At 36.9% G+C, this 27,093-nt stretch overlaps 1 protein-coding gene across 1 annotated transcript in view; it reads right to left on the bottom strand.

Annotated features, from left to right (window-relative positions):
• Positions 1-292: 292 nt before the first annotated feature.
• Positions 293-27,093, bottom strand: part of KIF5A (kinesin family member 5A) — a 189,366-nt gene continuing 162,565 nt past the window's right edge. The window contains 5 exon segments of the mRNA XM_053708192.1: positions 293-620; positions 11,080-11,195; positions 13,100-13,127; positions 13,429-13,511; positions 22,984-23,134. Coding sequence (XP_053564167.1) covers positions 11,120-11,195; positions 13,100-13,127; positions 13,429-13,511; positions 22,984-23,134 — 338 coding nt within the window. The 3' untranslated portion in view covers positions 293-620; positions 11,080-11,119.

Raw genomic sequence — 27,093 nt, 5'->3', positions numbered from 1 at the left:
TGTCAATCAATCCTGAAGTGGAGTGGGTCGGAAGCAGCATCCGCTAGTTCATAAATCGACCCCCATAGTGTGGATACATATTCCAGCTTTGGCATGTAATAAACCAAGCTTGTCGTAATCATATTTTTTTTTTATTCATTATGTGCAAAGGTCTTCTCCATTTAAAATAGTGGTTGAAGTTGCCTTCAAGACATATAAAGATGAATAATAATAGAAAATCAATCTTTGCCAATTTGGTATCATGATTATATTCCAGAGGGGGGGAGAGAAAGAAAAGAACAAAAACCGACAGTGTAATTACAACATTCCTTTATTTGTCATCTTTTATTCCACTTGCCTGCTGATACATTGCTAACCTCATGTACATGACACAGTGTGGGAATTGACAGATATACAATAAATAATTTCTAGTGGATTTAAGTTTAAAACACAAGTGGTTACATGACTGAGTGCATTGCAAAGGTATAGGTTAAACATTAGCAGCTGTTAGTTACATTAACAGAGCACAGTCGAGAGACACTGAGCGAGAGAGTTATAAAGGGAGAATAATGTTTTGCAGCAGAGGCTACAAAAAAGCTAACTTGCAGCATGCTGGGAGTAAGCCTCAGTCCCATTGGAAACTAGAAGTGAAGAAAAAGAAATGAAGCAAAGAGAGATTGATAGTTAGTGTTTTAGTTATAGAAAGCACAACAGGTTCTTGTATAATGAAAGGGACCAATAAGCAGGGACAGAATTATTTAAAGGAACAGAAAGCCAAGGTCTGAAAGTATACTGTTTTTTAGAATAAAGAGGTGCTCTTATCATGTTTTACTTTACACGAAGGCACCAAATATGTCTAGATATACAGTATATACATACACATAATATTCCTTCTGATTAAACACATTGTAATGAGGTCATATTTACTGTAAGAAAAGTATTATTTTTAACTTAAGCATTTATAACTGTTATCAACAGAGCCATGTTCACAATAAATCTAAAGTTTGCAATCTGTAAAAGTTGTATAATATTATTTTAAGGCTAAAAGGGATATGAAATCCCAAATTTTCCTTGATTCAGATAGAGCATGCTGTTTTAAACAACTTTCCAATTTACTTGTATTATGACATTTGTTTTGCACTCTTGGTATCCTTTGTTAAAAAGCATACCTAGGTAGGCTCAGGAGCCGCATGTAACTACTGTAAGCTAGCTAGCTCTCCAGATAAAATGTGCTTTTCTAAAATCCCAGAACTGACTAGACGTCTTATATAATCTGTACCCTAAGAATAATGACCTACATTCCTATATGTAAAGGAGAGTGCGCTGAACAGGGGCGTGTATGAAGTATACACCTGTATGAAGTATACACCTGTAGATCTTGCTGTTTTTTATTGCTAATGTAAACTGGCAGGTTTGTTTCAAAATACGCACTGCATTTATTAAACTGGAAGAAAAAAACACACGTTTGTGAAACTAGAAATTAAAGGGACATAAAACAGGTTGAGATCTGAGCATATCCTAAAAGGGCTAATTAATTAAAATAGTTTGCATTAAAAATTTGTTTAAAAATTGCTGGCAAGTATTTTAAAATAATTTTCAAAAATAAGCAAAATTAATTACATAGCTAAGCTGCCTGGAGAAGCCAACTCCACCCCCCTTATCAGTGTTTAGACACAGGCATAGTATTTCAACTGAGTTCACAGCTTCTAGGCATGCTCTAGCAGATAATCCCTATTCACTTTTGCATTCTACCACAACAACAATAGATATAGATACAGCCTTAGAGGCCTATTTAACAAATGTCTGTCGGATCAGGTCCAACAGACATCGCTGAATGCGGAGAGCAATAAGCTCTCCGTATTCAGCATTGCACCAGCAGCTCACAAGAGCTGCTGGTGCAATGCCGCCCCCAGCAGACTCGCGGCCAATCGGCCGCCAGCAGGGGTGTCAATCAACCCGATCGTACTCGATCGGATTGAATTCCGTCGATTCCTGTCCGCCTCATCAGAGCAGACGGACAGGGTTATGTAGCAGCGGTCTTTAGACCACTGCTTCATAACTGGTGTTTCTGGAGAGCCTGCAGGCTCGCCAGAAATACGGGGCCTCAAGCTCCATTCAGAGCTTGATAGATAGGCCCCTTAGAAGGAAATGTGTGGGGGGAGTTAGAGCTTTACAATTCAGAAACTAAAAAGAAAGGGTTAATGGAGAGGCACTGCAGTATAAATTTGCAGGTAAAGTAATTAAAGTACATATTTTATTTTGTCTCTATCCCAACTTGTTTTATGTCCCTTTATTGCAAGGTAAATTACTCTGGAAATTAATAAAATTTTATTTGTATGTGCTTAAAAAAACGCTCAGTGCCAAGCGCTCCCTGTCAATTTTAATCTCTTCTTTAAGATTCTGCATTCCAGAGAGCTTCATCACTTTCTATGGAAGTTTGTTCGCAACTTGCCAGGGTTTCAGGTTCAGCCCCTTTACTTATAGAATTTCCGTGAGGACAGCCAATGTAAGGGTCAATGTTATATTTCTTGACATGCTGACAAATTTTAGATAATCAAGCCCTTAATTATTTTTTTTGCGCTTCTCACTAGAGGAGATGAGTAGATGTAAAGATACATTTAACCAATCGGATTAATATCTGCGGATTATTTATCAATGAAAAAAAGGAACTATTCTTCATGTAAGTAGTATATGAACCAATAGCAATATTTATTCAGCCCTACTAGTAGCTTTGTTAACGCCCCTCATGTAAGAAAATAGATTAGTTTTCATTATTTTGCGCTTCTGTTTGTGTGCTTCTTTTTATATATTATTTTTACACCCCAATAGATATTTTTGCGCCCATATATATTATTTTTGCGCTCCAATATACATTATTGCGCTTCATTATATATTAGTTTGGCGCCTTGTTGAACCCTTTTTGTTTTCTAACATTGCTTCTACAACTGGTAGAGAATATATGTCTAAAGCTGTTTTCAACAGTAGCTTTGGAGAACTTTAATGCACGCATTTGCAGGAGAACTGTCAGTCCGCAATAGGGGAAAATAAATGATAATAATACCACTAAAACAATCTAATTTAAAGGGACATGAAACCCAAAAATTGTCTTTCATGATTCAGATAGAAAATACAATTTTAAACAACTTTTTAATTTACTTCTATTATCTAATTTGTTTCATTCTCTTGTTATCATTTGTTGAAGGAGCAGCAATGCACTACTGGTTTCTAACTGGTTTCTAACAGAACACATAGGTGAGCCAATGACATTCGGTATATTTATGCATCCTCCATAACAAGAGAAGGATGCAAATTAAATAATAGAAGTAAATTGGAAAGTTGTTTAAAATTGTATTCTCTATCTGAATCATGAATCCTGTGTGCCAAGGAGAACGGGAAAATAGTAGGAGAATTTTACAGTTGAACTTGCCCAATTTTAGATTCATTGTTTTATGATAAATAGGGGCATTTATATGTGTGCACATTTTAATGCTCAAATATAGGAGAATAGCAATGATAAATCTTGCCCTAATTATATGGTATATGCAGGGACTAATTTTTATATGTTTTATATGTCCTTGTACTTTTTTTTTTGGTGAATGGAGTTTAATTTACACATTTGACATTAAAGTGATGATAAACTTTCCCTTTCTATAAACTGATTGCTAGTGATATATTAGATGGATTACATTCTAATACCCCGCGCTCCAGCCGCCCACTTCAAAACTGTTCTCCATTTGGCACTCTAGCTACAAAAAAAATAATAATTTATGAATTCCTTATGGCTAGAACACCGATTGGAGAACATTTAAAACCGTTAACTCACACACACAAAAATACTTTGGAAGTGGGGGGCCAGAGCACAGGTTATTAGAATTTCATACCTACATTAAAAGTAAGTGAAAGCACATCTTCATTACAACTGATTAATTAAACTACATCTAAAATATCACTAACATTCCAGATCTGTTTATACAAAAGGGAAAGTTTATCATTACTTTAATGTCAAAGGCAGTTCCTATACACTATAAAAGAAATGCACAATGTGAAAGTTCAATCAATTCCAATATCAGAAAAAGCAATTTATCAACATACTATCACACTATGTTTAAAAGGACATACAAGGGCAAAAAGAAAATGCTGTTATATATTGAAGGGACATTAAACACTAAATAAATGTTAGATAGAATGTTGCATTCACAGAAAAGAATAGTCTAAGAATAACATGTAGATGTATTTTTTAAAGTTTCATTAGCTGTTTAACTATTGACAAAGTAAGTGTAAAGTTTTAGTGTCTATAAAACAATGGGATCTGCCATGTTGTAACTTAAGTTACTTTCTCTACTGTGGCCAATTAGGGGCAGTTATAAATAGGTCACTAGAGTGTGCAGCCAATAGCTGTGTAGAATATATCAGTTTTCTGCACTTCCATTTTTAACAGGAACTGAAAAGCTTGCAATTTCAGAATGGGATTACAGAAAAAGGGGACAAAATAAATAATGAAAGTACATTGCAGGTTTTATATATATATATATATATATATATATATATATATATATATATATATATATATACATGGTTTATCATTTTATATTACCATCTCAAAGTATTTACTGTCCATTTAAAGCATGTTATTATTACATATCTTACATATACAAGTTGTGCTCAAAAGTTTACATACCCTGGCAGAATTTAAAATTTCTTGGCCATTTTTCAGGGAATATGAATGATAAAATAAAAACGTTTCTTTCACTCATGGTTAGTGTTTGGCTGAAGCCATTTATTATCAATCAACTGTGTTTACTCTTTTTAAATCATAATGACAACAGAAACTACCCAAATGACCCTGATCAAAAGTTTACATACCCCAGTTCTTAATATCGTGTATTGCCCCCTTTAACATCAATGACAGCTTGAAGTCTTTTGTGGTATTTGTGGATGAGGCTCTTTATCTTCTCAGATGGTAAAGATGCCCATTCATCCTGGCAAAAAGCCTCCAGTTCCTGTAAATTCTTGGGCTGTCTTGCATGAACTGCACGTTTGAGATCTCCCCAGATTGGCTCAATGATATTGAGGTCAGGAGACTGAGATGGCCACTCCAGAACCTACACTATTCTGCTGTAGCCAATGACAGGTCGACTTGGCCTTGTGTTTAGGATCATTGCCATGTTGGAATGTCGAAGTATGTCCCATGCGCAGCTTCCGGGCTGATGAATGCACATTTTCCTCCAGTATTTTTTTATAACATACTGCATTCATCTTGCCTTCAATTCTGACCAAATTTCCTGTGCCTTTGTAGTTTACTCCAAATGACTTTGTGCCAGAAGGTTTGAGGCTTGTCTCTATGCTGTTTGGTGTATTGTAAGCGGGATACTTTGTGGCGTTTGCGTAGTAATGGCTTTCTTCTGGCGACTCGACCATGCTGCCCATCTTTCTTCAAGTGCCTCCTTATTGTGCATCTTGAAACAGCCACACCACATGTTTTAAGAGAGTCCTGTATTTTCCCTGAAGTTATTTGTGGGTTTTTCTTTGCATCCCAAACAATTTTCCTGGCAGTTGTGGCTGAAATTTTAGTTGGTCTAGCTGACCGTGGTTTGGTTTCAACAGAACCCCTCATTTTCCACTTCTTGATTAGAGTTTGAACACTGCTGATTGTCATTCTCAATTCCTTGGATATCTTTTTATATCCCTTTTCTGTTTTATACAGTTCAACTACCTTTTCCTGCAGATCCTTTGACAATTCTTTTGCTTTCCCCATGACTCAGAATCCAGAATCGTCAGTGCAGCACTGGATGAAAGATGCAAGGGTCTGTCAGGAGTCCAGAAACTCATTGACCTTTTATACACACACACTAATTACAAGCAAACAGATCACATGTGAGGATGGTTACCTTTAATAGCAATCAGGGTCATTTGGGTAGTTTATGTTGTCATTATGATTTAAAAAGAGTAAGCACAGTTGATTGATAATAAATGGCTTCAGCCAAACACTAACCATGAGTGAAAGAAAAGTTTTTGTGTTATCATTTTAAATTCTCTGAAAATGGCTAAGAAATCATAAATTCTGCCAGGGTATGTAAACTTATGAGCACAACTGTAAGTGTGTGTTTAACTATGGGTTATATACATAGGTTTGGTTTCCGTTGCTTTTGTAACTGCTGTGTAAACTTGTGCTAACATGAAACATCTCCATAGTCTTTAATCAACAGTAAAAGTGCAAAGTCAATAAATGCATAATAAAAAAATAATGCAAAAGCACTTAGTCTAAATTTCAAATGAGTGGTAGATTTTTGTTCTGACAAATTTCAAAATGAGTTCAATTTTCCTTCCCTCTGCATTACATGACAACCATCAGCCAATCACAAAATGCATATAAGTATATACTGCGAATACCTGCACATGCTAGTGCCTCAGAAACTATTCAGTTGGAAACTTGTTCAAAATTGAATGCTCTATCAGAATCATGAAAGTTTAATTTTGACTTTAGTGCTTGTTACCACCAGTTTGCACAGTTTACAATAGCAATTGCAGGTAGGTGATGGCTAAAATCAGCACCAGAGCATCAATGCACTGCTGGAAGCTTGATGAAGACATTTGGTAAACCATTGACAAGAGTTGGCCACTCCTGAGCCAACCTTGATATGATTAATAACAAAGGATAGCAGAAGAACAAAGTATATTTTATAACAGAAGTAAACCATCTTTAAAAACTGCATGCACTATCTAGACCATGACATTTTATTTTTTGTCTTACTAAATTTTACTAATACTCTTAATGCTCTCAATATGAAATGAATATTAGTGAAGATGTAAGCATACAAATGTAATTAACAAATTGTATACCTGAATATGCAATGACACAACAGTTATAAAACTGCATATAAAGATTGTGCCATTAATAAAAACATTGTATATTTTTATTTCATAGAAATTAGTTTCACTACGTTTAGTAAGGAATGTAAAAAGAGAATAAACATTAGAAACATAGGAATAGCTAACATACGGCTAGATTACAAGTTTTGTCGGTAAGGCTGTACGGTGCTAACGAGAAGTTTATGCTCACCGCTCACCTACAGACAACGCTGGTATTACAGGTTTTTACAAACCCAGCGTTAGCCGCAGAAAAGTGAGCGGAGAGCAAAATTTTGCTCCATTTCTCACCTCAATACCAGTGCTGCTTACGGTAGCGGTGAGCTGGCTAAACGTGCTCGTACACGATTTCCCCATAGGAATCAATGGGGCAGAGCCGGCTGAAAAAAAACCTAACACCTGCAAAAAAGCAGCATTCAGCTCCTAACGCAGCCCCATTGATTCCTATGGGGAAATACATTTTATGTGTACACCTAACACCCTAACATGAACCCCGAGTCTAAACACCCCTAATCTTACACTTATTAACCCCTAATCTGACGCGCCCAACATCGCTGACACCTGCATTATATTATTAACCCCTAATCTGCCGCTCCGGACACCGCCGCCACCTACATTATACTTATTAACCCCTAATCTGCTGCCCCCAATATCGCCGACACCTACATTATATTTATTAACCCCTAATTTGTCGCCCCCAACGTTGCCGCCACTATATTAAAGTTATTAACCCCTAAATCTAAGTGTAACCCTAACCCTAACACCCCCATAACAAAGGGACACTGAACCCAAATGTTTTCTTTCGTGATTCAGATAGAGCATAACATTTTAAGCAACTTTCTAATTACTCCTATTATCAAATTTTCTTTATTCTCTTGGTATCTTTATTTGAAATGCAAGAATGTAAGTTTAGATGCCGGCCCATTTTTGGTGAACAACTTGGGTTGTCCTTGCTGATTGGGGGATTAATTCATCCACCAATAAAAAAAGTGCTGTCCAGAGTTCTGAAACAAGAAAAAAGCTTAGATGCCTTCTTTTTCAAATAAAGATAGCAGAGAACGAAGAAAAATTGATAATAGGAGTAAATTAGAAAGTTGCTTTAAATGGCATGCTCTATCTGAATCACAAAAGAAAAAATTTGGGTTCAGTGTCCCTTTAAATATAATTTAAATAAATCTAAATAAAATAACTACAATTAACTAAATTATTCCTATTTAAAACTAAATACTTACCTATAAAATAAACCCTAAGCTAGCTACAATATAACTAATAGTTACATTTTATCTATCTTAGGGTTTATTTTTATTTTACAGGCAACTTTGTATTTATTTTAACTAGGTACAATAGTTATTAAATAGTTTTTAACTATTTAATAACTTCCTAGTTAAAATAAAGACAAATTTACCTGTAAAATAAAACCTAAACTAAGTTACAATTACACCTAACACTACACTACAATTAAATTAATTCCCTAAATTAACTACAATTAAATACAATTAAATAAAATTATCTAAAGTACGAAAAAACCCCCACTAAATTACAGAAAATAATAAAATAATTACAAGTTTTTTAAACTAATTACACCTAATCTAATCCCCTTAATAAAATAAAAAAGCCCCCCAAAATAATAAAAATCCCTACCCAACCGGGCCGAAGTCCTCAACTAAGCCGGGTGAAGTGGTCCTCCAGACGGGCAGAAGTCTTCATCCAAGCCGGGAAGAAGAGGTCCTCCAGATGGGCAGAAGTCTTCACCCAGACGGCATCTTCTATCTTCATCCATTCGGCGCAGAGCGGGTCCATCTTCAAGACATCCGACGCGGAGCATCCTCTTCGTTCTTCATCCGACGACTGAATGAAGGTTCCAAGATGGCGTCCCTTCAATTCCGATTGGCTGATAGAATTCTATCAGCCAATCGGAATTAAGGTAGAAAAAATCCTATTGGCTGATGCAATCAGCCAATAGGATTGCACTTTAATCCTATTGTCTGATTAGAACAGCCAATAGGATTGAAGTTCAATCCTATTGGCTGATTGCATAAGCCAATAGGATTTTTTCTACCTTAATTCCGATTGGCTGATAGAATTCTATCAGCCAATCGGAATTGAAGGGACGCCATCTTGGATGACGTCATTTAAAGGAACCTTCATTCAGTCGTCGGATGAAGAACGAAGAGGATGCTCCGCGTTGGATGTCTTGAAGATGGACCCGCTCTGCGCCGAATGGATGAAGATAGAAGATACCGTCTGGATGAAGACTTCTGCCCGTCTGGAGGACCTCTTCCTACCGGCTTGGATGAAGACTTCTGCCCGTCTGGAGGACCACTTCGCCCGGCTTCGTTGAGGACTTCGGCCTGGTTGGGTGAAGACTTCTCAAGGTAGGGTGATCTTCAAGGGGTTAGTGTTAGGTTTTATTAAGGGGGATTGGGTGGGTTTTAGAGTAGGGTTGGGTGTGTGGGTGGTGGGTTTTAATGTTGGGGGGGTATTGTACTTTTTTTTACAGGTAAAAGAGCTGATTACTTTGGGGCAATGCCCCGCGAAAGGCCCTTTTAAAGGGCTATTTGTAATTTAGTAGGGCTTTTTATTATTTTGGGGGGCTTTTTTATTTTATTAGGGGGATTAGATTAGGTGTAATTAGTTTAAAAAACTTGTAATTATTTTATTATTTTCTGTAATTTAGTGGGGGGGTTCGTACTTTAGATAATTTTATTTAATTGTATTTAATTTTAGTTAATTTAGGGAATTAATTTAATTGTAGTGTAGTGTTAGGTGTAATTTTAACTTAGTTTAGGTTTTATTTTACAGGTAAATTTGTCTTTATTTTAACTAGGTAGCTATTCAATAGTTAATAACTATTTAATAACTATTGTACCTAGTTAAAATAAATACAAAGTTGCCTGTAAAATAAAAATAAACCCTAAGATAGATAAAATGTAACTATTAGTTATATTGTAGCTAGCTTAGGGTTTATTTTATAGGTAAGTATTTAGTTTTAAATAGGAATAATTTAGTTAATTGTAGTTATTTTATCTAGATTGGCAGCGATGTTGGGGGTGGCAGATTAGGGGTTAATAAATGTAGGTAGGTGTCGGCGATGTTAGGGACGGCAGATTAGGGGTTAATAAAATTTAACTAGTGTTTGCGAGGCGGGAGTGCGGCGGTTTAGGAGTTAATATATTTATTATAGTGGCGGCGATGTCCGGGTCGGCAGATTAGGGGTTACATTTTTTATTTTAGGGTTTGCAATGTGGGGGGGGCATCAGTTTAGGGGTTAATAGGTAGTTTATGGGTGTTAGTGTACTTTTTAGCACTTTAGTTAAGAGTTTTATGCTACGGCGTTAGCCCATAAAACTCTTAACTACTGACTTTAAAATGCGGTACCAGTGTTGACAGGAGAGGGGGTACCGCTCACTTTTTTGCAGACTCGTAATACCGGCACTATGCAAGTCCCATTGAAAAAAGAGGATACGCAATTGACGTAAGTGGATTTGCAGTATTTTCGAGTCTGGCCAAAAAAGTGAGCGGTACACCTGTACCTGCAAGACTCGTAATACCAGCAGGCGTTAAAAACCTCCTCTCAACGCTGCTTTTTAAGGCTAACGCAAGACTCGTAATCTAGCCAATATATTCTTCATATCCAACAGATACAACACACTGAGAGAAAGCAGAGATCATAGGCAGCATTTGAAGCTTGCTAGACAATTAAACTCATTAATAAATCAAGAACGTTTCTAAAAATATAATCAATAAAGCATATGATGTATTTTTCCATTTTAACCATGATTCTGCATTATTTATCAGTATTTTAAAGGCCTTGCGTGACTATCCATGAGGTAGGATATACTAAGATGATATGAATCAGTAGCAAAGGATTTAAATTGTTTAATACAGAACTGTCATCTTCAATTTTCTCACTGATTATCAAATTTGCAAATGTTCCCTTGTACAAATATGCACCTCAGTACAATAAACACTATAATGAATGTGTAGAATAAAACAATAAAAAAAGTTCTGTTAGTAGATCCAGGATCATATTTTGTATTAGTCACAGAAGGCTAGTGTAGTGTTAACTCCAGTATACCCCAACTGATTAAAGGATAGGTTAAACACAAAATGTAATTATCTATAAAAGGTTTAATAGTGGAAAAAATCCATCACACAGTCATTATTTAGTTTGCATTTCCTGTAATTTAAATCTAAAAAGTTGTAGTTTTCCACTTCATTCAGAATACTTACCTGAGAGTGCAAGTGGGAAAAATATCTGCTAACTGAGTTATTAACTGGCAGCTGCCTCCTGATGAAGAGGGAACAGCTTGGATTGGTCAGCTTCACAGCCACATGGTAAGTCGCTTCTGCAGAATAAATAAGCACATTTATATACACATGAATTAGTAACATTTAGGGCTAGATTATAAGTGGAGCGTAATTTAGCACTCATGCTCGAGTGTAAACTACGCTAGGTGGAGGCTTTCACGTTGTTCTCATATTACAAGTTAAAAGTATAAAATTTTGCGTGCAAGCGAAAACCTGTTGCATGCTAAAAGAATATCGTAATATCATTAACTTCTTCTCCCATAGACTTTAATGCAGAGGAAAAAAAAGCAACAAAAAAACTAACACCCATACTCGCGCGCTAACCTAAACACGTTTATTCAAGTGCGCTAAACCCGACATTAATTATTATTTCACATTCCAATGTTCTTCACATAGAATAATATGTTCTATTTAATCTTAATCTTATATATCTTATGATTTTTTTGGTAAATTATATATCTATACACACACAAACACACACTTATATATATATATATATATATATATATATATATATATATATATATATATATATATATATATATATATATATATATATATATAAATATGTATAGATACATACAGATATATATATAGGAACATTTCCCCTATGTGAAGAACATTGGAAAGTAAAATATTATAATACATATACAGTAAAACCATTATTAAATATTAATAGTAAATAAAAATGATTCTATATACCTATACCTGTATATCTATTCCTATAGATATCTAGGTGTAGATATGTATTTTACATGAAAATTATCAGATATATATAGAAATATATATTTAATAATAAAAAGTAAAACATTTTTTATGTGAAGAACATAGGAATGTAAAATGTGTTTGGCGCATCAGTGTTTCATGATTTAGATTTAACGTGGTCAGGTTACTGAAATATTAAATATAAAATATTAAAAAATAAATAAAAATTAAACATATTGTTAAATATTTTAAATAATCCATATTATATATCTATATTTTTACAGAATGTTTAATCATTTTGAATATTTTTTATTTCCCTTTATCGCTTGCATGCTACACTTAGTGTACCACTCGTAATTTAGCCCTTAAAAGATTAGATAAATAGAAGAAATCAGTAAAGGCTAATTCACATACTATCTGCCAAAAATATATATCTAAATATGAAATGGAAGAAAGAAACATGCAGTGCACACTTCCATAGGCTCCAATGGGAGCCTCGTTTTCATGTCGTGAGACACAGCATGTGAATCTAGCGCAGCAAAGGGGATAAGTCACGCAGCAATGGCAGAAAATTGTAAATATATATGTATATTCTTATATACATATATATTTGTGTGTTAATATGTGTATATACAGATAACACATAAAAATATATGTATATAAGCATATAAATATATATTTACTGGGAACACACTGACCGCAATATAAAGGCACTTTCCAGTGCCATTTTATTTTCTAACACCCCACTCCCACAACTTTACCCCCAAAATACTGCCTAGTGCAGTTATTTTATTAAAAAGTAAAAATTCAAAAAATGTTAGTTTTTAATAAAATACACTACACTGTATTTTGGCGGCATTTGGGGCACATTTAGAAGATTAACCAGAGATCTGATCTCTGGTTTATTTTATAAGTGCTTATTGCTACCGCAAGCTTGTGGTAGCAATAACCAGCCACTTGTAATGCAAATTAATGCATAATTGTTGTTATTCCCAAATTATGTCTTTATTAGATCCTTTCATATATTAGATATTCTTTTTTTCCTTTTTAAAAAAAAAAAAAAAAACATTTTTAATCAAAGTGATGACATGGTTTTTTTTTTACTGGATGTTAAGTTATACCCCAGCTTACTGTATAAATCATAAAAGATGGATAATGTAGATAAATAAAACAAAAATCTTAAATAGTGAATTTGTTTTGAGTAAAACCTAGCAATTAAGATATATTGATGACTTACCTGTTATCATTTATGTCTGTAGCATTGCCTGTTGGTACCAATATAATAGAGAATAATTAGTCTAATAAATGCATCACATTAAGTAGTGAAATTATTATTTATAAAGAGGATATTTTAAAACTTACACTTTTCTTATTTACAAGACACCACACATCTATGCTAAATGTCATAATAATGTAGATGAACAATATGCATAGAAAGAATATGATTAGATATACAGATATATAGATAGTATAAATGTGATATATTTATATAAAGCCACATACAAAAAGAAAACAAACACAATTTTAAAATGTTGTGTGTGTATAAGTACATGACATTTGTCTTACCATTATCCACATTCAGTTTCTGATATGGAATCAAGCTGCTTCTGGAAGAACTGTTCTTTGTGGTTGAACATGGATTGACAAAACTAAAACAGTAAACAAAATATAAATTATCAAGCATTTGTCTTTTTCTAGAGGTCACTGCAACAAAGAACTACAATCTTCCAACCATTTTCTAGTTAACAACCTTCAATTTACAAAAAGTAACAACCTTCAATATATCATATAATTTACTCTTGAGGAACTTTACCTTACCAAGGAAAGGTGACCCTTGAAATTACATTAAAAAATATGGGATGGTATTCCAACTGGTATATTTCAGTGAAGGTGGTAATTGTTGTATAAGCTAAGCAAAGAAAAAGCAACAACTATTTCTCATCAATGTTTGTGAATAGAATTAACCCAGTTTTACAAAGCTGCTATCTAGTAGTTACATACCTTGCTAGGATAGGTAAAAGAGCTGATTTCTTTGGGACAATGCCCTGCAAAAGGCCCTTTTAAGGGCTATTGGCAGTTTAGTGTAGGCTAGGGGTTTTATTATTTTGGGGGGGCTTTTTTATTTTGATAGGGCTATTAGATTAGGAGTAATTTGTTTTTATTTTTGATAATTTATTTTTTTATTATGTTTAATTTATTGTTTAATATTTTTTGTAATTTAGATAAATTTATTTTTTTAATTTAATTTATTTAATTTTAGTGTAATGTTAGGTGTGTAACTCAGGTTAGGTTTTATTTTACAGGTACATTTGTATTTATTTAACTAGGTAGCTAGTAACTAGTTAATAACTATTTACTAACTAATCTACCTATTTAAAATAAATATAAACTTACCGTGAAAATAAAAATAACTCTAAGATAGCTACAATGTAACTATTAGTTATATTGTAGCTAGCTTAGGGTTTATTTTACAGGTAAGTATTTAGTCTTAAATAGGTATTATTTAGGTAATAATAGTAATTTTTATTTAGATTTATTTAATTATATTAAAGTTAGGGTGTTAGGGTTAGACTTAGGGTTTAGGGGTTAATATATTTATTTAGTGTTAGTGATGTGGGAGGCCAGAGGGTTTAGGGGTAATAACTTTAGTTAGTTGCAGCGGCGACGTTGGGGAGCAGCAGATTAGGGGTTAATAAATTTATGTAGGGTGGCGGCGACATGGGGGCGGCAGATTAGGGGTTAATAAGTATAGGTAGGTGGCGCGGCGACATTGGGGGCAGCAGATTAGGGGTTAATAAATATATGTAGGTGTCGGCGACATTGGGATGGCAGATTAGGGGTTAATAAATTTATGTAGGTGGGCAGCGACATTGGGGGCAGGCAGATTAGGGGTAATAAGTGTAATGTAGGTGGTCGGCGATGTCAGGGGGCGGCAGATTTAGGGGTGTTTAGACTTGGGGTTTATGTTAGGGTGGTAAAGGTTTAAACGTTAGTTTTCTTTCCCCATAGACTTTAATGGGGGCTGCGTTTACAGAGCTTTACGCTTCGTTTAGCCTGCTCTCCCCATTGATGTCTATGGGGAAATCGTCGCCACAAAGCACGTCAAAGCAGCGCAAAGCAGCGCTGGTATTTGTGTGCAGTATGGATCTCAACGCTGCCATATTGCACACAAGCACCGTTTTTTGCAAACCTGTAATAGCAGCGCTATTAAAGGTGAGCGGTGGAAATAACTTGCAAGTTATTAGCAAGCCAGCCATAACGCAAAACTTGTAATCTAGCCGAGTGATATTTATGAAGTTGTATGGTACATTGGATATTGCTTGCACCTGGCAACAGCCTTTATACACTCCTTGGCACAGGCCAACTCTGTTTAGAATAGCTCCACAAAAGTTGTTTTTTTTGCACAAGATAAGACCACTATGAAATATGTTACCCTGGATGAATTCATTTGATAAATTATGTGTTGCCTTTACAAATAGACTTACTATTGCATGTTTTCTTGTTATCTTTTTTAGGAGGTTTATTAGATCCTAGATAAAGATGTTTTATTTCTGTGTGCTACATTGAAGAGGTAGCCTAGATATATATGCCTAGATGGAGTTTTGATATATCTTATTGTGGTAAACCTTATGATAAGAACTATATTTGATCTTTAGTATCATCTTGACCATACCACTATCGATGAGAATTTTACTGACATGCTTGAATGACTGTTTGCCATCCACGAGATTTATCCATTTTGTTTTATTATATTATTGCTCTATCTTCTGGAGATGTTCAGATGAATATTCGTATCCATCTTTTCTGACTTTGCATCAATTACACGGGTCTGATTTTTGTTCATAATACTGTTTCACTTAGTGATGAAACGTTGTTGTTGTTTCTTGCCTTAAAAATAAATAAATCTTAATACAGATTTTTTAAAAATATATATGTTTAGCAATGTCTTTTTATGAGCAATAATTTTACCAAGCTATATGCCACTACTTATACTTCCACAAATACCACTAGAAAGTCATCAGTTGTGGATAAGAGGGAGCATGGTTGCTTTTAGACATGATGTTGCTAACAAAGCTGTCTAAATATCATAGATTTAAAGGTGGGGGTTTTTTTTGAGTGAAGGTGTCAGTATCTTAAATTATCCATATCAGCTTTTATGATCCTAAATTCCTCTTATTCCATGTTTCCTCTTTCATTGTCTCTTATCGGCGTCTTCTTTCTCTTTTGTTTTAACGATCCACCTACATTTTCATCACATTCAGCACCTCCCTTAAAGGGACAGTCAAGTCCAAAAAAACTTTCATTTTTCAAATAGGGCATGTAATTTTAAACAACTTTCCAATTTACTTTTATCAACAATTTTGCTTTGTTCTCTTGGTATTCTAGTTGAAAGCAAACCTAGGAAGGCTCATATGATAATTTCTAAGCCCTTGAAGGCCGCCTCTATTTTATTTACTTTTCACAGCAGGGGAGAGCAAGCTCATGTAGGCCATATAGATAGCATTGTGATCACGCCCGTGACTAGTGGCAGACACTGCACTAATTGGCTAAAATGCAACTATATGCAAAATAACTAAAAGTCATGTGATTAGGGGCGGTCAGAAGATGCTTAGATACAAGTTAGTCACCAGAAGTAAAAGTTTTGCAAAACTGGGGAATGGGTAATAAAGGGATTATCTCATCTTTCTTCTGTTAAGTGTGATCAGTCCACGGGTCATCATTACTTCTGGGATATTAACTGCTCCCCTACAGGAAGTGCAAGAGGATTCACCCAGCAGAGCTGCATATAGCTCCTCCCCTCTACGTCACTCCCCAGTCATTCTCTTGCACCCAGCAACTAGATAGGTCGTGTGAGAGGACCTATGGTGATTATACTTAGTTTTATATCTTCAATCAAAAGTTTGTTATTTTAAAAATAGCACCGGAGTGTGTTATTACCTCTCTGGCAGAGTTTGAGGAAGAATCTACCAGAGTTTTGCTATGATTTTAGCCGGAGTAGTTAAGATCATATTGCTGTTCTCGGCCATCTGAGGAGTGAGGTAAACTTCAGATCAGGGGACAGCGGGCAGATGAATCTGCATAGAGGTATGTAGCAGTTTTTATTTTCTGACAATGGAATTGATGAGAAAATCCTGCCATACCGATATAATGTCATGTATGTATACTTTAACACTTCAGTATTCTGGGAGAATGGTACTTCACTAGAATTACACCTGTAAGGAAAGACATAAAGCTGTTTAATAACTAGAGATTATGTTTAACGTTTTTGCTGGAATGTAAAATCATTTTCATTTGCTGAGGTACTGAGTGAATAAATGTTTGGGGCACCATTTTTCCACTTGGCAGTTGCTAAATCTGTTTTTTCTGTCAGTTTCTGTTCTCCCTCACTGCTGTGTGTGTGGGGGGAGGGGCGCTTTTACTATGCATCAAATATTTCAGTCAGCAACTCATTGTATTCCCTGCATGATCGGGTTCATCTCTACAGAGCTCAGGGGTCTTCAAAACTTATTTTGAGGGAGGTAATTTCTCTCAGCAGAGCTGTGAGAATTATAGTTTGACTGAAATAAAAACTTTTATTCTGTAATTTGTTTCCTGCTTTCAGAAATTGTTATCTTTGCTAATGGGATTAAACCTTTGCTAAAGTTGTGTTGTTTACAAGGACTTGAGGCTATAACCTGTTTCAATTTATTAATTTTTAACTGTCATAGATCTTCTGTGCTTCTTAAAGGCACAGTACGTTTTAATATTATTCTATTTGAATTGTATTTCCAAGTTGCAAGTTTATTTGCTAGTGTGTTAAACATGTCTGATTCAGAAGATGATACCTGTGTCATTTGTTGCAATGCCAAAGTGGAGCCCAATAGAAATTTATGTACTAACTGTATTGATGCTACTTTAAATAAAAATCAATCTGTACAAAATTGAACAAATTTCACCAAACAACGAGGGGAGAGTTATGCCGACTAACTCGCCTCACGTGTCAGTACCTACATCTCCCGCTCAGAGGGAGGTGCGTGATATTGTAGCGCCGAGTACAGCTGGGCGGCCATTACAAATCACAAAACAGGATATGGCTACTGTATGACTGAAGTTTTGGCTAAATTACCAGAACTAAAAGGTAAGCGTGATCACTCTGGGGGTGAGAACAGAGTGCGCTGATAATATTAGGGCCATGTCAGACACTGCGTCACAGGTGGCAGAACATGAGGACGGAGAACTTCATTCTGTGGGTGACGGTTCTGATCCAAACAGACTGGATTTCAGATATTTCAAATTTTTAAATTTAAACTGGAAAACCTCCGTGTATTACTAGGGGAGGTGTTAGCGGCTCTGAATGATTGTAACACAGTTGCAATACCAGAGAAAATGTGTAGTTGGATAAATATTTTGCGGTACCCGACGAGTACTGAGGTTTTTTCCTATACCTAAGAGACTTACTGAAATTGTTACTAAGGAGTGGGATAGACCCGGTGTGCCGTTCTCACCCCCTCCGATATTTAGAAAAAATGTTTCCAATAGACGCCACCACAAGGGACATTATGGCAAACGGTCCCTAAGGTGGAGGGAGCAGTTTCTACTTTAGCTAAGCGTACCACTACTCCCGGTGGAGGATAGCTGTGCTTTTTCAGATCCAATGGATAAAAAGTTAGAGGGTTACCTTAAGAAAATGTTTGTTCAACAAGGTTTTATATTGCAACCCCTTGCATGCATTGCGCCGATCACGGCTGCAGCGGCATTCTGGATTGAGTCTCTGGAAGAGAACATTGGATCATGCTACTCTGGACGACATTACGGACAGGCTTAGAGTCCTTAAACTAGCTAATTCATTCATTTCGGAGGCCGTAGTACATCTTACTAAACTTACGGCGAAGAATTCAGGATTCGCCATTCAGGCACGCAGGGCGCTGTGGCCTAAAATCCTGGTCAGCTGATGTTACTTCTAAGTCTAAATTGCTTAATATACCTTTCAAAGGGCAGACCTTATTCGGGCCCCGGGTTGAAAGAGATTATCGCTGACATTACAGGAGGTAAAGGCCATGCCCTGCCTCAGGACCAAAGCCAAAGCCAAGACTAGACAGTCTAGTTTTCGTTCCTTCGTAATTTCAAAGCAGGAGCAGCATCAACTTCCTCTGCACCAAAAAACAGGAAGGGAGCTGTTGCTCGCTACAGACAAGGCTGGAAACCTAACCAGTCCTGGAACAAGGGCAAGCAGACTAGGAAACCTGCTGCTGCCCCCCAAAACAGCATGAATTGAGGGCCCCCGATCCGGGATCGGATCTAGTGGGGGGCAGACTTTCTCTCTTCGCCCAGGCTGGGGCAAGAGATGTTCAGGATCCCTGGGCGCTAGAGATAATATCTCAGGGATACCTTCTGGACTTCAAATACTCTCCTCCAAGAGAGAGATTTCATCTGTCAAGATTGTCAACAATCCAGACAAAGAAAGAGGCTTTTCTACGCTGCGTACATGAGCTCTTGTTAATGGGAGTAATCCATCCAGTTCCACGATCGGAACAGGGACAGGGGTTTTACTCAAATCTGTTTGTGGTTCCCAAAAAAGAGGGAACTTTCAGACCAATCCTGGACTTAAAGATCCTAAACAAATTCCTAAGAGTTCCATCGTTCAAGATGGAGACTATTCGGACAATTTTACCTATGATCCGAGAGGGTCAGTACATGACCACTGTAGATTTAAAAGATGCTTACCTGCACATACCGATTCACAAAGATCATTACCGGTACCTAAGGTTTGCCTTCCTAGACAGGCATTACCAGTTTGTGGCTCTTCCATTCGGATTGGCTACAGCGCCAAGAATCTTCACAAAGGTTCTGGGTGCTCTTCTGGCGGTACTAAGACCGCGGGGAATCTCGGTAGCTCCATACCTAGACGACATTCTGATACAAGCTTCAAGCTTTCAAACTGCCAAATCTCATACAGAGTTAGTGCTGGCATTTCTAAGGTCACATGGATGGAAGGTGAACGAAAAGAAAAGTTCACTCGTTCCACTCACAAGAGTTCCCTTCCTGGGGACTCTTATAGATTCTGTAGAAATGAAGATTTACCTGACAGAGGACAGGCTATCAAGACTTCAAAGTGCTTGCTGCACTCTTCATTCCATTCAACACCCGTCAGTGGCTCAATGTATGGAGATAATCGGCTTAATGGTAGCGGCAATGGACATAGTACCCTTTGCACGCTTACACCTCAGACCACTGCAACTGTGCATGCTAGGTCAGTGGAATGGGGATTACTCAGACTTATCCCCTTCTCTGAATCTGGATCAAGAGACCAGAAATTCTCTTCTATGGTGGCTTTCTCGGCCACACCTGTCCAGGGGGATGCCATTCAGCAGACCAGACTGGACAATTGTAACAACAGACGCCAGCCTTCTAGGTTGGGGTGCCGTCTGGAATTCCCTGAAGGCTCAGGGACTATGGAGTCAGGAGGAGAGTCTCCTGCCAATAAACATTCTGGAATTGAGAGCAGTTCTCAATGCCCTCCTGGCTTGGCCCCAGTTGACAACTCAGGGGTTCATCAGGTTTCAGTCGGACAACATCACGACTGTAGCTTACATCAACCATCAGGGAGGGACAAGAAGCTCCCTAGCTATGATGGAAGTATCAAAGATAATTCGCTGGGCAGAGTCTCACTCTTGCCACCTGTCAGCAATCCACATCCCGGGAGTGGAGAACTGGGAGGCGGATTTCTTAAGTCGTCAGACTTTTCATCCGGGGGAGTGGGAACTTCATCCGGAGGTCTTTGCCCAAATACTTCGACGTTGGGGCAAACCAGAGATAGATCTCATGGCGTCTCGACAGAACGCCAAGCTTCCTCGTTACGGGTCCAGATCCAGGGATCCAGGAGCAGTCCTGATAGATGCTCTGACAGCACCTTGGGACTTCAGGATGGCTTACGTGTTTCCACCCTTCCCGTTGCTTCCTCGATTGATAGCCAGAATCAAACAAGAGAGAGCATCAGTGATTCTAATAGCACCTGCGTGGCCACGCAGGACTTGGTATGCAGACCTGGTGGACATGTCATCCTGTCCGCCTTGGTCTCTACCTCTGAAACAGGACCTTCTGATACAGGGTCCCTTCAAACATCAAAATCTAACTTCTCTGAAGCTGACTGCTTGGAAATTGAACGCTTAATTTTATCCAAGACGTGGGTTTTCTGAGTCAGTTATTAGTACCTTAATACAGACTAGGAAACCTGTTACCAGAAAGATTTACCATAAGATATGGCGTAAATACCTACATTGGTGTGAATCCAAAGGTTACTCTTGGAGTAAGGTTAGGATTCCTAGGATATTGTCTTTTCTACAAGAAGGTTTAGAAAAGGGTTTATCTGCTAGTTCATTAAAGGGACAGATCTCAGCTCTGTCCATTCTGTTACACAAACGTCTGTCAGAAGTTCCTGACGTCCAGGCTTTTTGTCAGGCTTTGGCCAGGATTAAGCCTGTGTTTAAAACTGTTGCTCCACCATGGAGTTTAAACCTTGTTCTTAATGTTTTACAGGGCGTTCCGTTTGAACCCCTTCATTCCATTGATATAAAGTTGTTATCTTGGAAAGTTCTATTTTTAATGGCTATTTCCTCGGCTCGAAGAGTCTCTGAATTATCAGCCTTACATTGTGATTCTCCTTATTTGATTTTTCATTCGGATAAGGTAGTCCTGCGTACTAAACCTGGGTTCTTACCTAAGGTAGTTACTAACAGGAATATCAATCAAGAGATTGTTGTTCCTTCTTTATGCCCAAATCCTTCTTCAAAGAAGGAACGTCTACTGCACAACCTGGATGTAGTCCGGGCTCTAAAATTTTACTTGCAGGCAACTAAGGAATTCCGATAAACGTCTTCTCTGTTTGTCATTTACTCTGGGCAGAGGAGAGGTCAAAAAGCTTCCGCTACCTCTCTTTCTTTTTGGCTTCGTAGCATAATTCGTTTAGCTTATGAGACTGCTGGACAGCAGCCCCCTGAAAGAATTACAGCTCATTCTACTAGAGCTGTGGCTTCCACTTGGGCCTTCAAGAATGAGGCCTCTGTTGAACAAATTTGCAAGGCTGCAACTTGGTCTTCGCTTCATACTTTTTCCAAATTTTACAAATTTGACACCTTTGCTTCATCGGAGGCTATTTTTGGGAGAAAGGTTCTTCAGGCAGTGGTTCCTTCTGTATAAAGAGTCTGCCTATCCCTCCCGTCATCCGTGTACTTTTGCTTTGGTATTGGTATCCCAGAAGTAATGATGACCCGTGGACTGATCACACTTAACAGAAGAAAACATAATTTATGCTTACCTGATAAATTCCTTTCTTCTGTAGTGTGATCAGTCCACGGCCCGCCCTGTTTTTAAGGCAGGTAAATATTTTTTAATTTATACTCCAGTCACCACTTCACCCTTGGCTTTTCCTTTCTCGTTGGTCCTTGGTCGAATGACTGGGAGTGACGTAGAGGGGAGGAGCTATATGCAGCTCTGCTGGGTGAATCCTCTTGCACTTCCTGTAGGGGAGCAGTTAATATCCCAGAAGTAATGATGACCCGTGGACTGATCACACTACAGAAGAAAGGAATTTATCAGGTAAGCATAAATTATGTTTTTTAAACAACAAAAATTCTGGTGTTGACTGTCCCTTTAATAGTACAGAGGTTACTATTGTTTCTGGTTGCATGGTCCAAGTAGTATCAAGCAGCAGTTAGTCTAAAAGCTGGACAGATCACTCTTCATGTAAAAATGGTGAACAGTGCTGTCAGCGCATTTGAGACGTGGGGATGTGTGCTGTAGTATCCCTTAACATCTTCCTAAACCACGCCTGAGTAGAACAAGCTCTTGCAAATGGGTAAGTATGTGCAGCAAATGGGAAGAGGTAGGGAACTCGTTTTTGGATAAGAGCCAAATGATTCACTTTACTATTATATAACCATTTGCAATGGTACCCTAATCCCAGAGAAAGTTTTACAAAATATTCCATGATAAGTCATAAACATTATACAATTTGGATCAATAACAGAGGGCAGATTTAGGCCCACAGGACTTTGGTTTGAAAAACTTGGTTTAAATTAAAATGCTGACATAAACCATTTCAAACATTTTACATGTATACAAAAGTCAATTAAGATCACTTACAATGTTTCATTGGTAGGACTAGATGATCTCATGTACATATTTTGGTAGTTCTGAAATAGGCTGTTGGTGTAACTAACTGAATCAGAATTCCGGACTCCATATAGGTTGGTGGGAGAGGATGCAGGGTAATGTCCAGGGCGAATGGGTTTAGCTGAAATTTGAAAGAAAGAAAATTATTTTCTAGGTTTATAACATAAACTATTTAACAAAAACTAGTCATGGAATGATCACTTACAATAATGAACATGTCTATGGGGCAATAACTCACACAAATGCTCAAAAAGATCTTATGAATATTTATTGACTACAGTTCTCAATCACTTAAAAATGATCTTTTTTAAAATTGCAGAGGAGGAAAATTAAACACAAACCTCACAATTGTAGGAATAGTCTACAATATAATTTATTTTATATTTTTATTGTTTTAAAAGATAAATAATCACTTTGTTACCCATTCCCCAGTTTTGCATAACTAACACAGTTAATATACTTTTTATCTCTGTGATTACCATGTATCTAAGAACCTTCTGACAGCCCCCTAATCACATGACTGTAACTATTTATTATCTATTGACTTGCATTTAGCATTGTGTTGTGCTAAATCTTAAATAACTTTCTGTGCCTGAACACAGTGTTATCTAAATGGCCCACATGAACTATCAAGTCTCTTGTTGTGAAAAGCAATTTAAAAAGCATGTGATAAGAGGCAGCCATCAAGGGCTTAGAAATTAGCATATGAGCCTACCTAGGTTTAGTTTCAACTAAGAATACCAAGAGAAAAAAAGCTAATTTGATGATAAAAGTAAATTGAAAAGTTGATTAAAATGACATGTCCTATCTGAATAATGAAAGTTTATTTTGACTAGACTGTCCCTTTAACCAAGAAACCTTCCCAGAAATATAGCAACTCTAAATCTGTATTTAATATTTAAAAGACCTGAAAATCCCTATTAAACCTGAGGCCCAATTTTAAGTTCAGACTTTGCTAACATTTGTTATTTTTTTATTTTAACCAGATTCATCAATACAAAAGAACAATACAAACTTTGTTGATTTTTAAATATAATTACTCCATTAGAAACATAATTGTTGCTTTATCTGAAAGCATTAAAGGTATTGCTGTCTCTGATGAATTTCCATTTCTTCAAGATGCACAATTGCAGTAAAAATTCAACTTTTATGATTCAGATAGAGGGGCCGATTTATTATAGTGCGAGCGGACATGATACGATGTAGCGTATCATGTCCGCCGCATATCGATAAATGCAGACAGCATACGCTGTTGGCATTTATCATTGCACAAGCAGTTCTTGTGAAAAAACTCCACTCGGAGCTTGATAATTCGGCCCCAGAGCATGCAATTTTAATCAACTTTCCCATTTACTTTTATCATCAAATTTGCTTTGTTCTCGTGGTATTATTTGTTTAAAGCTAAACCTAGGTAGGCTCATGTGCTAATTTCAAAGACCTTAAGACCATCTCTTATCTCAGTGTATTTTGACAGTTTTTCCACAGCTAGACAGCACTAGTTCACGTGTGCCATATAGATAAGATTGTGCTCACTCCCGTGGAGTTATTTATGAGTCAGCACTGATTGACTAAAATACAAGTCTGTCAAAAGAACTGAGTTAAGGGGCAGTCTGTAGAGGCTTAGATACTTAGATTACTAAGGTAATCACAGAGGTAAAAAGTATATTAACATAACAGTGTTGGTTATGCAAGACTGGGGAATTGGTAATAAAGGGATTATCTTTCTATTTAAAAGATAAAAATTCTGGAGTAGACTGTCTCTTTAAGTCTACACTTATGTGTCTGGGCAGCTGTCATAGCTGCCAGCAATATTGGCAACTTAAAAGAAGGAAACAAATTACCCACCGAATATCAGTTCATTCCTTTTCCATCTAGCACTGAAAATTATAATTGATTGTGTGCACTGAGCTGCATCAAATAATACAACTTCAGAGAACCTTGTCTGCATGTTGATCTGGGCCATTGAGACCTGCGGTGGCTGCAAGCAAATAGGCCTCAAGATCCCCGTAAATTAGGTAAACAGAGAATGAGCACTGCTCTTCCCTTCCATATGACAGCGTAGTGCTAGGTGTCAAATCTCTATTCTAATAGAAGGATCCACAACTTGCACCTTCGTCTATTTGCATAAATATAATTTTGTAGTGGTCAACAGGAGATAAAGAATCTAACCTTACAGCTTACTAATAAAATGTCTGCATTTGAAATATGGGAGGGGGATGTACTTCAGTGAATCCAGCACCATTTCTAGGAGTTGAAACAATGGTTATGCCTACGTTTAGCAATTCCAACCAAACAATCTTAAATGGCTGCTTTGGGAGAAGATATGTTACTAGTTGACTGCAATTATAACTATGCACAGGTCAGCAGATCCGAGGTAGGCTACAGGCTCAGCTCCAACATTGGGCTGTCTTGGTACATTATACAATGCACCAGTTGTAAAAGACACAGAGATATACCTCTTTCTAATGTATTTAACACCCACTCAGATGACCCAAGTAGCAATGCCTAAACCTCAAAACTCATTTAAAATGATGTCCACTGTAAGTCTAACTGACATGCTCACTCCTGGGAGGAGACTGCAGGTGTTGTTATTCCTGGGGGTACTCTTGATATACAGGAAACTCCTTTTACTGGATATTTCATCATCAAAAGCCTAGTGGAGGTGCAGGAGGGATTCTCTGCAGCACCACATCCAGATGTGTTGATTAGGAATTTGCTGGACATACTCCAGGGACAAATTGGGATAGTGACTCTGTCTTCCAAAAGAATCTAAGATAGAAGTACAATACCTACCTCCTGACATCGCTAAATTCAGATGTTGGAGAGTCAATCCTGAAAAGAATGGTGATCGGATGACAAATTCATGTAAATAGGCATGGCTCTTATTTAGAGATTCATTTGCCATCTGAAATAAGGGATTCTATATGATATAGTCTCTTTGCACAGACCGGTGCTGGACTTGATAAAAGCTGTTAGTTGGAATTCCTAGCTAGTGCCATGTGTTCATATTCTGTTACTATAATGACTACAAAGAGCTATTTGGTATTGTAAAGGTATTTAGCTCATACTGCTCGATATTATAGGTGAGAAAGCTATCTTTTATCCTTTTTGTTATATAGGGCATTGTTTATAGTTAAAGGGACATAAAACCCCCAATATCCTTACAGACACCACTGTTTTGGAACAACTTATTAAGAAAACAGAAGAGTACTTTGACATCAATAACCCCGTAGATACCAATATCATAAACAATTGGCATGCATATAAGTGATACATCAGAGGAATCATTATTCAACTTACTGCCAAGATAAACTAGCAACGGTCCTCCTTATTTGCTTTCTTAACTAATACACTTCTGTCTGTAGAGCAAATCCATAAGCAAGACCCAAAATCCTCCCAAAAGGATATTAACTTAACAAAATTAACAAAAACTTAAACAAATTTCTCATAGAAAATGCCCAAATGCAAAATTCTATGCTGAAAACAATAAGGCAGTATGAATGCTAGCTAGGTCTCTTAAGAAACAAAGACTTCACTCGCATATTCAGACTATCACATATCATACAGAGAAATCATACACTACAAATAAAGATATAGCCAATAGCTTTGTCTCCTATTACTCCTCCTTATATAATTTAGCTCATCCGAATGAAGAAGAGAGATGCATAGAGATGGATTCTTATCTTTCATCCATCAATGTTCCAATGGTCCAGGAGGAGGACTTACACATATTAGATGCACCAATCACAATGCAGGAGGTATCAGATACAATCAAATCGCTACCGGCAGGGAAATCCCTAGGCCCTGACGGACTTACCGTCAAATTCTACAAGTTGCTCTGTAGTCACATTAGCCCACATCTACATGCTCTATTTTAATCCCATAGATCAAGGTAATGCCTTCTCACAACCACTTCTAGAAGCTATGATCACAGCTATCCCTAATCCTGACAAGCCCAATGATCAAGGTAGTAATTATAGACCAATCTCTCTTATAAATGTAGACATTAAAATCTACGCAAAAATTCTGGCAAATTGCCTAAATACACTTCTCTTACAATTAGTTCATCCTGATCAAGTA

Source organism: Bombina bombina, chromosome 3 (genome assembly GCF_027579735.1).
Source record: "Bombina bombina isolate aBomBom1 chromosome 3, aBomBom1.pri, whole genome shotgun sequence".
In the NCBI taxonomy this organism is placed as follows: Eukaryota; Metazoa; Chordata; class Amphibia; order Anura; family Bombinatoridae; genus Bombina; species Bombina bombina.
The sequence above is the reverse complement of the archived record's forward strand: the minus strand, read 5'-3'. Positions and strand labels throughout refer to the sequence as shown.